Source organism: Rhipicephalus microplus, chromosome 3 (genome assembly GCF_043290135.1).
Source record: "Rhipicephalus microplus isolate Deutch F79 chromosome 3, USDA_Rmic, whole genome shotgun sequence".
In the NCBI taxonomy this organism is placed as follows: Eukaryota; Metazoa; Arthropoda; class Arachnida; order Ixodida; family Ixodidae; genus Rhipicephalus; species Rhipicephalus microplus.
This window is the reverse complement of record NC_134702.1, coordinates 78,749,742-78,763,808: the sequence shown is the minus strand read 5'-3', so window position 1 is coordinate 78,763,808 and position 14,067 is coordinate 78,749,742. Positions and strand designations below refer to the sequence as shown.

The 14,067-nt window shown below is 44.3% G+C and overlaps 1 protein-coding gene across 1 annotated transcript in view; it reads left to right on the top strand.

Annotated features, from left to right (window-relative positions):
• The window catches only part of LOC119186077 (uncharacterized), a 128,630-nt gene that overhangs the window by 100,178 nt on the left and 14,385 nt on the right, over window positions 1-14,067 (top strand). Inside the window, exons 5-6 of the mRNA XM_075889877.1 lie at window positions 5,525-5,647; window positions 8,281-8,442. Coding sequence (XP_075745992.1) covers window positions 5,525-5,647; window positions 8,281-8,442 — 285 coding nt within the window. The remainder of the gene's footprint in view (window positions 1-5,524; window positions 5,648-8,280; window positions 8,443-14,067) is intronic.

The window sequence follows — 14,067 nt, the reverse complement described above, 5'->3', positions numbered from 1 at the left end:
GTCCGTGGGTAGCTAACGCTTTGTCGGGCATTTTATTTAGTGTTTTCGACAGCGTCCTTGAGTATTCGTGTGTATTATTCGAAAAAAAACTTTAACGCTGCGATCGAAGACAGGAAAACAAAAGAAACCGGTTTGAATGGCATAAACAGAAGCAGAAGTTAGCAAACTGTACACCGCGCGCTAATACCTAATACCACAGAGAAAATCGTCTCACATAGCATTTTTTTATTTACAAGACGTAAAAGAAATCTCGACAAACTTTGCACCAATCTGATAATCAATACACATGAACGAAATCAGTGAATCAAGTGTAATATCGCTGTTTATGTCTCAGACATAAGGTGTTGCCTACTTCGTGGGGCGTTTCTCTCTCTTTGATTTACCAACTTCTGACAGTTCGTGCGATCAGAAGCTTACAAAGTCAAACTCTTGCTTTAACATTCGGTGTAGTTTGCAACTGGGTTTGACACATGGCGTTTTTGGGTGGTTTGGAAGGTTCAACGTTTCAAAGTGACTCAGGCTATGAGAAGCGCCGTGGTGTAAGGCTACGGATAGCTTCGGCAACCTTCATGAACGTTCTTCGACATCGGATGGTGCTCGGGCCTTTAGCATTTCAACTCCATCGAAATACGACTGCCGCCCCCGGAATCGAACCCGCGTCCTTCGGTTCAGTAGCCGAGTGCAGTAACCACTGGAGCACCGCAGCGCCCATGCATAGCATGTAAGGCTGTGGAAGCTGCGTAGCGACTCCTTGCAATATCTGCTTTCACGGTGCGATGGTTTCCGCGAAGCCGCGTATGGCGTAGACGTTCCGCTCTGGAGCGAGTTGAAAACATAATGGAATGCATATATGCAAGAAAATGCACGCATATGAGGACATGTACTCCCAACAGCTTAGGTTTGCGGACTGCCAAATGTTTGAGAAAGCTATATTCTCGCTTTGTGAGGGAACGTAAACTCACAATAGATGTCCCAGCCAACAGTTTGCATGATAACTCACATAGTGCCCAGCTATATTAGAAGTATTATGCACTAAGAGAGCATAAGTTCATTTTTTTCTTTTGGAGCGAACGTCTTTCAAACTTTCGCCGTTCGGTGTACACAAAGAAATCATAAGTGCCTATACGTACTACGCGCATTCGTCAACCACTGTTTGACCACCTTAATACAAGAAGCAGGCCATTTGGAAGACCAGCCGCACATGTACGTACATACATCAACCACCCGACGACCGTAAACGGCATATAAATTCTTCTTTATAAAGAAAGTATGATTCCTCCGACAGAAAGCACAGTAGCTTTGAGTACAGCGGCACCGCAAGAGGAAACAGAGCACGGCGATGGTGACTCTGTATTACGGTGACGATGATTCCTTAGTAAGCTCTGCTCGAATTCTGAAGAAATTCCTCAATTCAGAAGAAACGATGCCGATGGTGAATAGCGTTCAGAACGAATGCTTTATACGATACGGGACACTGTGCTTACGGTACTGCGACAGTACGCTGTCTTTATATACTCTCAAATCTGCGTCGACGCACAAAAGGAAGTTCATTGCATACTGGTGACGACATTTCAGGCGAGTACAATTACAGCGGTCAACAAAGGCTTGTTCTAACTCCGCGTTACAGACATGTATTATCAAACATCTGAGTGTCGTATGTTTGATAATCATCATCATCAGCCGGACGTAGTCAGGCTGATGATGATTATCAAACATACGACACTCAGACGCTATCATAAATGATGAATGATAGACAAAACAGACTAAGTTTGAACAGATAAGCACATATCAGTTGCCAAGTGCTGTTATTTGTGTTCAAATATGCGTCGGCGCTGTTCAGCAGAAGCACGGCGACAACCACAACAAGCTGCGAACCCAGCTTTACGGAAAATCAGATTGTTCATGGTTCCGTACCCAGCCGAACAGATAGAAACGATGCTTTCCGCAGAAGGTGCCACACTTAACTTTTCATTGTGCGAAAGGGAATATTGAATTTATTGTGCTGCCTAAAATTCTAAAAGAATCTAGAACATGTGAAGCCAGCTTTAGCTGTACGCACACATGTTTAGAAAAAAAAAATATTAACCATTTACGGTAGTACATGCGTACCACTGTGTCACAACAGTAGACTGAGCCGGGACGGTCCAGAAAAAAAGTTTACAGAATGTACGGAGCATAAATTATGCGTAACAAATCAATGTTGACGGATACATCCACGTCTTCACAATCTGTCTGCAGTGCCAGAACGCAAAGCTTAGCGGCATGAAAACAGCAACACCGAGACGGTGTCCATGAAAATGCAACGCGACGGGTGCGTCTCCCTCCCAACACTTACAGTCTACTAGTACACTGTACTACACGAGTGGGCTGATTGTGGCCAGGGTTCACGAGAGAGAGAGAGAGAGAGAGGTTCAGGAAAGGAAAAAGCTCATTTTAGCACGGCTCAGTGCCGCAGAGCTGCACGCAGTGCGCGTGCGCGCGTCTTTTTTCCGCGAGCCCTTTACAACTTGGGACAGGGCAGGGGGAGGATCGCTGCTCCCTCTGGTCAGTGTGCGGGGCCGGCATGTGGTTGTTTCGCAATCTCTGTTCTTTTCCGTCGAGAATGTGTTCAGAATAAATTGCGAACGCTTTAGGGCACTACACGCACTCTGCCGATTAACAAGTAACACATTGAGAAACGGTTGTTAACAATTAAGAGTATACGAGCTACTCTACCACGAGAGAGCATAAAGCCGTCCCGCAGTCCTCGCGCTTGACGAGGCCGCGTTGGAAAGTAACATGTGTCCCTGGAAAGTAACAGTGTCCCTTTAACACATCGACGGAAGCAGAACAAGGGCAGACGACGCTCGCTTTCCACAAGGGGTTTGCTGACATATACTAGACATATCCAATCAACTTGATGGCCGATGCTACGCAGCGTGGAACAACGCTGCGCCCAAAGGACGCGATAACTTGAAAACCCGTTCACCTGAGACGCTGTACGGTTAAAATATTTTCACATCTTTAAGGTATTGTAAAATAAATTACGCAGTTCATGCCGATAACTACTTAGGACTTGCTTTACCGGTTCAAACGATTTCGTTCAAGGTCGGCGAAACCGTTTCGTTTCAGAGTCCCTTTGAGTTCGTTTTTCAACTCCATCAGCGTTTTACTGTTCTCACTTTCTTCGGCTACATGTGCACTCTAAAAACTAAGAGAGTTCTGGGCATTTTTTGGGGAGAGTACTTTCTTGTCCCATATTTCACTCTCTTTTCCGGAGTTAATCACCTCTTGTTGAGGCACAGTAGAGTGATTCCTCCGAACGTGCCAAAGCACCCCCCCTCAACAAAGTAACATAACGCTGCCCGAAGCAAAGTAGCATGACCCCACCAAAGAGAGTAACAGTACACCTCCCGAAAAAAAAAAAAAGCAGAACTTGAGCCGAAATTGCGCTTTTTATTAGTTTTTGACGGATCTCCGCGCGCACGGATTGCAAGGATAAATACATAGCCAGGTGGAACTCGTACCTTCGACCTGTAGACGCGCTACAGTTCGCTAGCTCACCACGCTAACCACTACACCACACTAACAGGTGGCTAATGAGTCTTTATTTCTTTATGTCTTAACCAACTTGTTAGTGACATGTCTGCATTTTCTTGTTTAGACGCATAGACTTGAGTGTCTCCGCGCTTATCAATATCAGTTGGACTGTAGCTAACGTGTTTACTGTGTTTGTTTGGTGCTTCGTGAGATTAGTACTTCTATCCAGCCCATTTTTTTTTACAGCAGAAAAAGGAATATTAGCGCAATCAATTATATGAGAGTCATTTGCACTGACTCGCTAAGTGGTTAGTTATTTCTGCGTACGAAGCACTGCGCTTCTGAAGTGTACACTAAACAATAATTTTTCCCCTCCTTGGACATATTTTCGGTCATTGTTGTCCACCTTCTACGTAGAAATCTATAATAATTCACTGTAGCCATACCGTACGTCAGGCTTACGGCAACTTCACCCGTGCGCGATGGTCGTAGCGAAAAATATGAATATTATTATAAGGAAGATGCTATAGCCGTTTGCGTTGAGTTTCGGTCGTGACCGATTGAATGAGATAGTATTCGCTTGTTTCACTACACAGATACAAAGCTAAAAACGTAGATATTAAGAGTTCCAAGTGCCTTCCAGTGCGCTGAAATTCACGGGGGCATGCTGGAAATGCTGTTTGTTTTGTTTTGTTTTTTGTTGTTAATCGTCTCTAACGCCTCAACAAACAAATGCAGTACGTTATACTGCATATATGTGTGGTTGTTAGGTAGTGCTAATCACTCGCGGTGGGCCAACGCACCTAAAAGTAATCAAGCGCAGGAGCATAACCGTGTTTTGCTCTCTCATGCCTGAAGAGTATACGGGCATTTCACTCTCTTAAAGAACGGAAATGTAGAAAGCTGTTTCACGCTTTCATTTCGCACAAAGTGAACTTTATCTGATGTTTTGCGAGAGTAAAAGAACACTTTGAAGAGTAACTTGGCCTTTTTACTCCTGCCATATACTCTTCGCAGTTTTAGAGTGTAGAGGACGCAAAGTCACCCAAAATAGGTTGAAAACTATTAGTGAATAATCAGATCCTAACGTCGCACGTGATAGAACCTCAAGTTTATTACGAGGTACGCCGTTAAGTGTTAATATTTTAATTACTTTTTTACCTGGTTGCCTCAAGAAGCATGACCATTCGGGAAAACGCTCTTGTTCAGATTGACCGTTCTGTGCTCCTTTAGTAAAAACGCCCCTTTAGTAATTTATGTGAAGCTCTCGAATACACGGTGTTCAAGAGCCTTGCAAGAGTCATATCGTTTCTGGGCACTCTCATTCACGAAATTCACGAAGGTAACATCCTCTTCCTTTGTAGTATTTTTTTCTTTCGTTTTATCCTTTTTATTATTCTATGTGTTCATGTCGTGTTGCCGATATTTTCCTCCTTACTTTTATTCTTCGTATTTGCACATTTTGTTTTCATTCCCTTCTTTCCCAGAGTGTATGCAGGCAGGCGTTGCGCCCCGCTGGATAGTTGTCCTGCTTCGTCAGTCTTATATCTTTCGGGCTTTGTGTACTTGGTAGGGCGTCCACGTTTACATAAGGAAAATTTAAACGATAAAAAGAATTGTTGACGTTGCACACACGCTTGGTACACGACCGTTTTCTGCATACTGGCCTTGATTTACCATGGAGGTCTGAATCGAAACAGGCGACTTCGTACTAAGCAGAGAAACCTCGCAGCTATATTTGTAGTCTGCCTATAGTGCAGCAACAATTTTTTTTTCGTTGCTGAGCTTTTCACACTCATGAAAGGAGTAGCCATCCGGTGCTTTACAAACTCACCAAGCCTGCTCAATATAATAATAATAATAATAATAATAATAATAATAATAATTATAATAATAATAATAATAATAATAATAATAAAGCTATCCTCTTCGGAAGAGCAGATAGATTGTAATTTGTTTTTGTTTTGTTTTTCATTCACACCCTTTGTGTCGCTGGATTGCGCAGACCGAGACGAGGGTACAGCGGCAGCTCGTCCTGGAAGACGGCAAGGTGATCGCCGACACGGGTCCCCAGATCACCACCAGAACCACCGAAGACAACAAGGTCGAGGAGTCGGAGGACACCCAGGTGACATATGTCTCTACTTTCACATTTATTTGATTTGTATGTTTAATATGACAACAGAGCTAGACCTGGTGTGTTGACCCAAGTGTGCGAGTTATTCTGTCAATACCTGTCTTTTATTTCATCTCTCTTTGCGCCTCCCAACATCAGAAACCGTAAGCAGAGTTGTAGTCCTGGACATTGCTACATAAATCAACTTCAGCGGATGGTGCTTAATTACAATTGACGTTATAACCTGAGGTGATGGCTGTATCAGCGGAGTATATATGTAATGGTTTATGTAATGGCTATATAATTTGCTAGTCGGCATGGCAGCGGCTATTGACGTTCCACCAGCATTACACCTGAACCTCTTTCCTAAGCAGTATCGAGAGCTGGCGTGGCTATGTGGAAGTATATATACCTGATTGCCACGCAGAATGCCTGGTTTCGATTCCTGCTGGGGCACTGATATTTATTCTTTGCATTCATCTAGTCATCGCTGCCGATGCCAGCTTTTTTTTTTTCTTAACGCTCTCGCGTTAAAATTACCAATGTGTGCTCACACCGTTCGTGGGTAGACATAAACCATCTATCACTTGTGGCACATATACCCGCATACCTTTGGAACATACCCTCCCGTCGTATACGGGTATGTGCCACACGTGTCTGGTGGAAAGAGTTTGACTGCGTACGTGACGGCATTGTCACATTATTCATGTCTTAACCAGTGAGCCATATTCGTCGTACAATCTTACCCTACTATACTAATTGTGTTTCGCCGTTTATTTATTTATTTATTTATTTATTTATTTATATTTACTTATTTATTTTTTATTTATTTATTTAGTAGTACTGTCAATCCTGTCAGGGACTTTCCCAAGAGTGGGTAGAAGTGTCTACAATTATTATGTATGCGCACAATATACCTAATGTAAAGATAGCATAATACACAATAATACAATTGTAAAAAACTTGTGATACAGAATTCGACAATGGACATTCGTTAATAAAGAGTGCACATATTTCAGTCACATGTGCAGAAACTGAAGAAAAAATAACAAGAGTAGAGAAAGGCAAGCACGCCAAGATACAAAATTGGAATGACTCTCACCACTTCGGGTCACAAAGACCATGGTATACTCAGAAAGAGGACAGACAAGGAGCAGTACAATTCTTATAGCGTCGGTATCTTGTAGCTGACAGAACGGTTAGGCCAGCAAGTTTGAGAAATTTGTTGACAGTGCGCTGCGAAACCACCGTATCGGGTAAACCATTTCACTCTCGCACTGCCCGCGGAAACAAAAAACCAAAAACTAAAGTATTGTTGGCGGATAAGTATTTTTGAAGTGTAAAATGACGTATCTGACCAGTTTTTCTAAAAGTGTTGAAGGAAATGTTTGTGTTCGAATCTATTTTAAGTTTGATGTGTTGGATGATGTACATAAATTTGAGTCCGCATAGCATTGCACGACTATAGCTAGTGTTTGAAGGCCAACCTCTGTCAGTATTTGCGTAGGTGAGTCGGTGCACCTATATCTATTACAGTTAAGGAGACGATCACCATAGAGTTTCCTAAGTGTACACCTCTGGCGCTGGTGTCTATGGGAGCTGTGACGCATTGCGCTTCAGCAAGCATGGAAATTAAGGGTATGACATGGATTTGCCTATAGTCTTCGTATTTTACGTTCGTTCTGACTTCACGTGGCTTGAAGCTGTTTTCTCACGAAACAAAAATCGGCAAATGTTCAGCGGTTGTGCTCCACCACCTTATTCTTTTAGGCTTACCAAGTCTAATCGGGTGACGAAGTGAAAAACATTTTGTTCTTTTCTTCAAAACAAAATCAAAAGCATGACCAAAACGCTGCAATAAACAAAGCCACAAGTGCGTTCGCCAACCGCAAGCACGAAGACTAGGCAAATCCATGTCATACCCATAATTCCCATGGTCGCTGAACGATCGCAACGCCAGTGTCCTCTCTAGTAAATTTTAGGAGACTCTACATATGTGGTGATCTCGAGAGCGCCGAGACATAGATAGATAGATAGATAGATAGATAGATAGATAGATAGATAGATAGATAGATAGATAGATAGATAGATAGATAGATAGATAGATAGATAGATAGATAGATAGATAGATAGATAGATAGAGAGATAGATAGATAGATAGATAGATAGATAGATAGATAGATAGATAGATAGATAGATAGATAGATAGATAGATAGATAGATAGATAGATAGATAGATAGATAGATAGATAGATAGATAGATAGATAGATAGATAGATAGATAGATAGATAGATAGATAGATAGATAGATAGATAGATAGAGGGATGAATAGATAGATATAGGGATGGATAGATAGATAGATAGATAGATAGATAGATAGATAGATAGATAGATAGATAGATAGATAGATAGATATAGGGATGGATAGATATAGATATAGATAGATAGGGATAGATAGATATAGATAGATATAGATAGATATAGATAGATATAGATAGGGATAGATAGATATAGATAGATATAGATAGATATAGATATAGATAGATATAGATAGATATAGATATTGATTGATTGATTTATTGGTTGATTGATTGATTACCTCAACCTCTCGTTCAAAGTGTTGTCGTCGGCGTCGTTTACGCAGCACAAGAAGACGGGTGACGAGGACGTCCCCGACGGCTACATCCCGGTTCCGGGTTCCGAGCGGGTGGTGTGCGAGAAGACTGAGTCGCATCAGGTCACCAAGGAGACCAAGGAGGAGAACATGAAGATGCACGACGAGAACTTCAAGGAACTCAGAGGACCGGTATGCTTAGAGACTATTTTCTTTAAGACATCTGGGCTCCGTCATCTTTGGCAGTTAAGCCGATGTTTTCGTGTTTTTGTATATCGCAAGGTCAATCAATGGGGCCATGAAACGTCGTATGCGTCAACCCAATCGTTTCCGTGAATATGCGTCTACCGTAGCACCATTCGTTTAGTTAAAGATGCAAGACATCAAGGTTAACGGCCGAGTATGGCGGCATTTAAGTGCATCCGCAAAATGTTCCATAGATTAACCAGCCTTCGCTTCTCCTTCCTCATATTTACTACCACCACATCCTCGTCATTGCGAAAAGCAGAGTTAATTGCTGCCGCCTGCCTGCGAAAAGTGTACAAAGCTCAACTTATATCACTCTGAAACCCTCAAAGAAATGTTTCCTCGCTTACCAAACTCCGCTGTTCGCTAAAACTTAGAAGAATAACGTTTTGCATACCAAAACTACGACACGATTACAAGGCACACTGTAGTATAGGGCTCCGGAAATATCGATCATCTGGTGTACTTAAGCGTCCGCTGATCTCGCACAGTACACGGGACTCAAGTGTTCCGCCTCCGCTGAAATGTGACCGCCGCGGTCAGATTCGAAACCACGACCCTGGCGTCAGCAACAGAGCATCGCAACCACTTCACCGCGGTAGATCGAATTTCGATGATCTTCGTGGTATTGGCCGTTGGATGTAAATCCGCCTATTTATTTAGATATTTGCGTTATTCACTTTGATATATTTATTCATTTGTTTATATATTTGCATATTGAAATTCCCAAGCAGGAGAGCTCTGGAGAGTGGAGTTGTGACAAGGAATTCTTTTTAAACCTGCTTGAGCAGTAACTGACATGTCTAGTTTATTGGCGCAAATACCTTTTCTTGTCAAACTGTGCCTTATGGCAACGGCAAGGATTACTAATACCTGTAAACAAATAAATCCCGGTAAGCCATATGTTCAGGAGAGTATGGAAGCATATTGACTGTTGGTAATGGACGAGGAAATGAGAACGAGTTGGTGCTATGAGATGTGGTAATATGTTTTGTGGAACATGGCGTCATATACTTGCTTAGATTTAGAGGGATGGCAAGATACATGCGTTTTTTAGGGGCGAAGCTCCTTAGGGAGTGGTGTGTCACTCCTCCGTATGTATGTATGTATGTATGTATGTATGTATGTATGTATGTATGTATGTATGTATGTATGTATGTATGTATGTATGTATGTATGTATGTATGTATGTATGTATGTATGTATGTATGTACGTAGCTACTGGTAGCCGATACCCGCTCTAGAGCGGGTATGTGCCACAGGCGATGCGAGATGGCGGTACTTGGAGTGTTCACTAGATGGATCGACAGACAGACTAGCGGACGGATGGACAGACGCGTGGACGCACGAACGGACGGACAGACGGACGAATGGACTCACGGGCGGACGCATGGATGGACGCATGGATGGTCGCACGGACGCACGGAAGCACGGACGGGCTGACAGACGCTTCGCCCCACTCATCATCATTCACTCCGTGGACATGCTGCGATTTGTTCTACTTTTTATACGTCTTTGTTTTAGTTTATCGGGTAGGTATCTGCTGCCCGAACGGTATCAACACAGATCTGTATCTTCACTTGCCGGCCGCTTACTGTAGGTGCCGAGAGGATGTGACGCACATTTATGTTAACGCTATCCCGGCATCTGCTAGCTTCCTGATCAACAGATCAACAGACCCTCCATGCAATTTGCTTATCAATAACCAAGCCACTTCAGCGTACTTTCTGGGTTTAGCCAACACCCTCCCAAAATTCTTCGGGCATTTTCACATCCTCCTTTCCCCGCGTGCTACGTCCCGCCAACAGTCCGTGCTTGCCCAGGCAATTCAGTGCGTGTGCGCCAAGCTGCTGCACTATTTGTGTTCTTCGTGTTCGCGGGACCATTCTTTTTTCGGCGTACACGTGTTAATGCACGATGCAACGTTTTTTCACGAATTGCATAGCATAGCAACGACTGGAAGTTCGTGCAGCATGGACCGGAGTTGTGTTCCTGGGTGCCGCGGAAACTGTGACTGAGGGCCAAAAGTGCACGCGTATTCATTCCCAAGGTATATGACGCGCCGACAGAGCGTGGCTTCGAGCTACCCCATGGATTGATTGACTGATATGTGGGGTTTAACGTCCCAAAACCACCATATGATTATGAGAGACGCCGTAGTGGAGGGCTCCGGAAATTTAGACCACCTGGGGTTCTTTAACGTGCACCCAAATCTGAGCACACGGGCCTACATTTCCGCCTCCATCGGAAATGCAGCCGCCGCAGCCAAGATTCGATCCCGCGACCTGCTGGTCAGCGGCCGAGTACCTTAGGCACTAGACCACCGTGGCGGGGCGAGCTATCCCACTGAAGGATTTCACGCCAACAGTGCACTCGAAGGTAAGGAATAGTAACACTGCTTTAGCGGGCGTGTGAATCTTCTTTCTTAGCTGCAACAGCGGTAATTGTCGAAAGGGAATACTCTTTTCCTACATAATAAGAATACTTCAACACAAAGGTGAACAAGCATCCATTTCTCGTAAATATTCATTGAGCAGCACGGTCCATTTGTAAATGAACAGTGCTAAGAAGGATACCTTTCTTACAGTATAGTTTAATTAAGTTCCATCTTGCTCTTACTGTCATAAACTACACCTGGTTTGGTATCGGTGTTCTGTTTTCTGCATGTCGATGTGTGCAACCATTCTCCGATGCCAAACGTGTTACGTTGGAAGTTAATGCGATAATCAAAATGGTATTCTCATGGTGCGATGCAACAACTAAAACATAAGTCGTCAAAAACTAAAATGTAATTTCCTTTCATTGCAGTTTCAGAAACCCGCTTCCAAAGGTGTTTTCTTTTTTCTTTTCTTGCTTTCTTTATTTTTTATGAATAATCGTAGGCGCAGTATTTGCCCGGCCCATGGATCTCAAAAAAAAAAAAATCGGCAGATCCCACGTACCTGGGAATCCGTGTTATGCGAAGCATGCGGAACAAAGGTGACCATGTTGCAATTTTTATTGAGCAACACGTCATGAAAGGACGCTAAATTAATGTGCAGATGTCGCACACACAGACATATGTTGAAGAGTTGCAGATGTTTATATAACCAGTTGTTTGCATTATTTTTGCGCAACGATGCAACTGGAACATGCGTATTAGTAACACCAGAAGCTGATATCAAGCTCTATGCTCGCGAAGATGCTTGCCCTGGACACTGCTATATAAATCAACTTCAGCGCATGGCAATTAACCACATCTGACGTTAACCCGACGTGACGGCTGTATGAAAATAGTACATATATATGTTCATAAGATTGGGTAGGCAGCACTAAAACCACTATTAACGTTTCACGAAGATTATCGTCTATTTTAAAAGTAGTTACGAGACTTGGCGTAGCTCTGTGGCAAAATGCTCCATTGGCACCCAGAATGTTTGGGTTAGATTCCAGCTGGGACTCGTCAGGTCGACACTACCGACGTCGAGTATTTCCTAACACTCGGCGTTAAAAATGTCCATGCGTGTTCTCGTCGTTCCTGAGCATATACCAAGTGTGAATCACCTGTGGCACATACCCGCAAACCAGCGGCACATACCCGCCCGTGGGTATGTGCCTCTTCCTGGCGGGAAGTGATTGACGACGTACACGACGGGATTGTGACATTATTCGTGTCTTGAAAAGCGCGTCGTATTCGTCAAACCATGGAGCTTACCATCTCATGCTAATTTTGGTTCATGCCAAGTAGATGAGGTGACCACGAGAGCACCCAAATGTAAGCGGCTAGATAGATAGATAGATACCTTCCGAGTCGCTGAAGTTCGCTAAGAAATGCTTCGCATTAAAAAAAAAATGACAGTATATCCACAGGGCGAATGATGGCGAGTGGAGCGAAGCTGGTTCCGCACGCTTCTGCCTCACGCGCCCGCACATCGGCGTTCCGTTTGCAAGCGCGAGCAGCCGTTGCATTGCGCGAGTGAAACTTTTTATCGGCAAACCGCGAATCATCTGTTGGCCACGTCCGTCCGTCATCTGTCTGTCTGCCTGTTTGACGCACAGATGGACGGACGAACGCCGGGACAGACGCATGTACGCACGGGTGAACGCCCGAGAGGACGGATGGATGGACGAGTGAACGCACGCATGGCTGCATGGATGGACGCACGAGAGGGCGGACGGACGAATTGACGGAAGCAAAAACGAACAGACGGACGGAAGCGCGGACGGACTGATGGACGCTTCGCCCCACTCATCATCATTCACTGCATGAATATACTGTGATTTTTGTTATTTATCATACTACAGGGAACGTCCTCAAGTATCGTACCATTCGCATTTTTCAGCGTATATTCATTTCGTTATATGTACAAGTACCACCCTCTGTGGCCGGTTTAAAAACTAACGAGAGGTGAATACATACGATTACGATGGGACGCTCAGCCCAAACTTCATAGTGCCGCGTAAGAAAAAAAAAAAGGTTGCGACTGATTGCTACGTTACTCGTACATCTGTGGCGGTATTTGTTTTTATTTCTTTTTTTTGAATGACTTCGTACGTATACCACAGTTAACTACTTATGAAGGAACAGCTATTCGCAGGTTATATCTACGCGTAGTGTGTTTCATATGTAGCCGATTTACAAGAGCCGCCTTCTTTTAAGTGTGAATACACTTTATAAGCGACCCCAAACCATCCACCGCCGTCGGCGGCGTCCGCAGTCTTCTCTCTATCTTTAAAAGAAAGAGGACTTGGCGGGCCGCAGCGCGACGCTCTACCGAATAAGGCACGGACGCGACGCTGATATCGGTGTCAATAACGCGCCTTAAACTCCTCCCCCTTCGCTCGCTCCTCCGCTCTCCTCGCTCGCTGCAGCTGCGCGCGCACCCCTCTCTCTCGCGTGCCCGCCTTCTCTCTCAGTCTCCCGTCGAGAGCGGGTCGTGAGGGGGAGTAAAGTTAAAATCCGTTGGCATTCGCCAGTGAGTTAACGTAAACTCCCCCGTGTGATCAAATTGCGATTCCCAGGAACCATTACACCATAAAGACACCATAGTGTGATTAATAAATATAATAGTGCGAATTAATAAATACGCCTCATAGCATCACCCCGTGTATTCGCACTTAACCATGTTCACCCTAGGGGAAATGCTTGGGAGTTTTTTTTTTTTTTCGCGTACTCCGGTTTAAAGCTTATCTGGTGTCGTATGGCTCCCCCTTACGAGAGTAAAACTAAGAGCAGAATTCTTCCCTTGTGCCCGAGGAAGCTTCTCAAACATATCACATAGTAATTTGCACCCAACACACACTCTTACAACTGACCAGTAGAAGCGAACGCGATGATCCAGAATACCGGAACGCAGCGCCCTCGCGGACTCCTGCGGGTTGACGTCACGCAACGATCGGAAGGGCCTAGGGAATTTAGGGGGTGTTGGTTTAGCGTTGCCTAGCCGCAAATGCGCCAAGGAGCAATCGCCGCCAAACCACGCCCCCAGACAGAGGCAGTCCGCGCAGACGCCGTGCCGAGTCTGCTCTGCGTGGCGCGAGCCGCGCACGAGCGACGAAAGGTACGCTCTTCCACCGAGGCTGCCTAAGCCA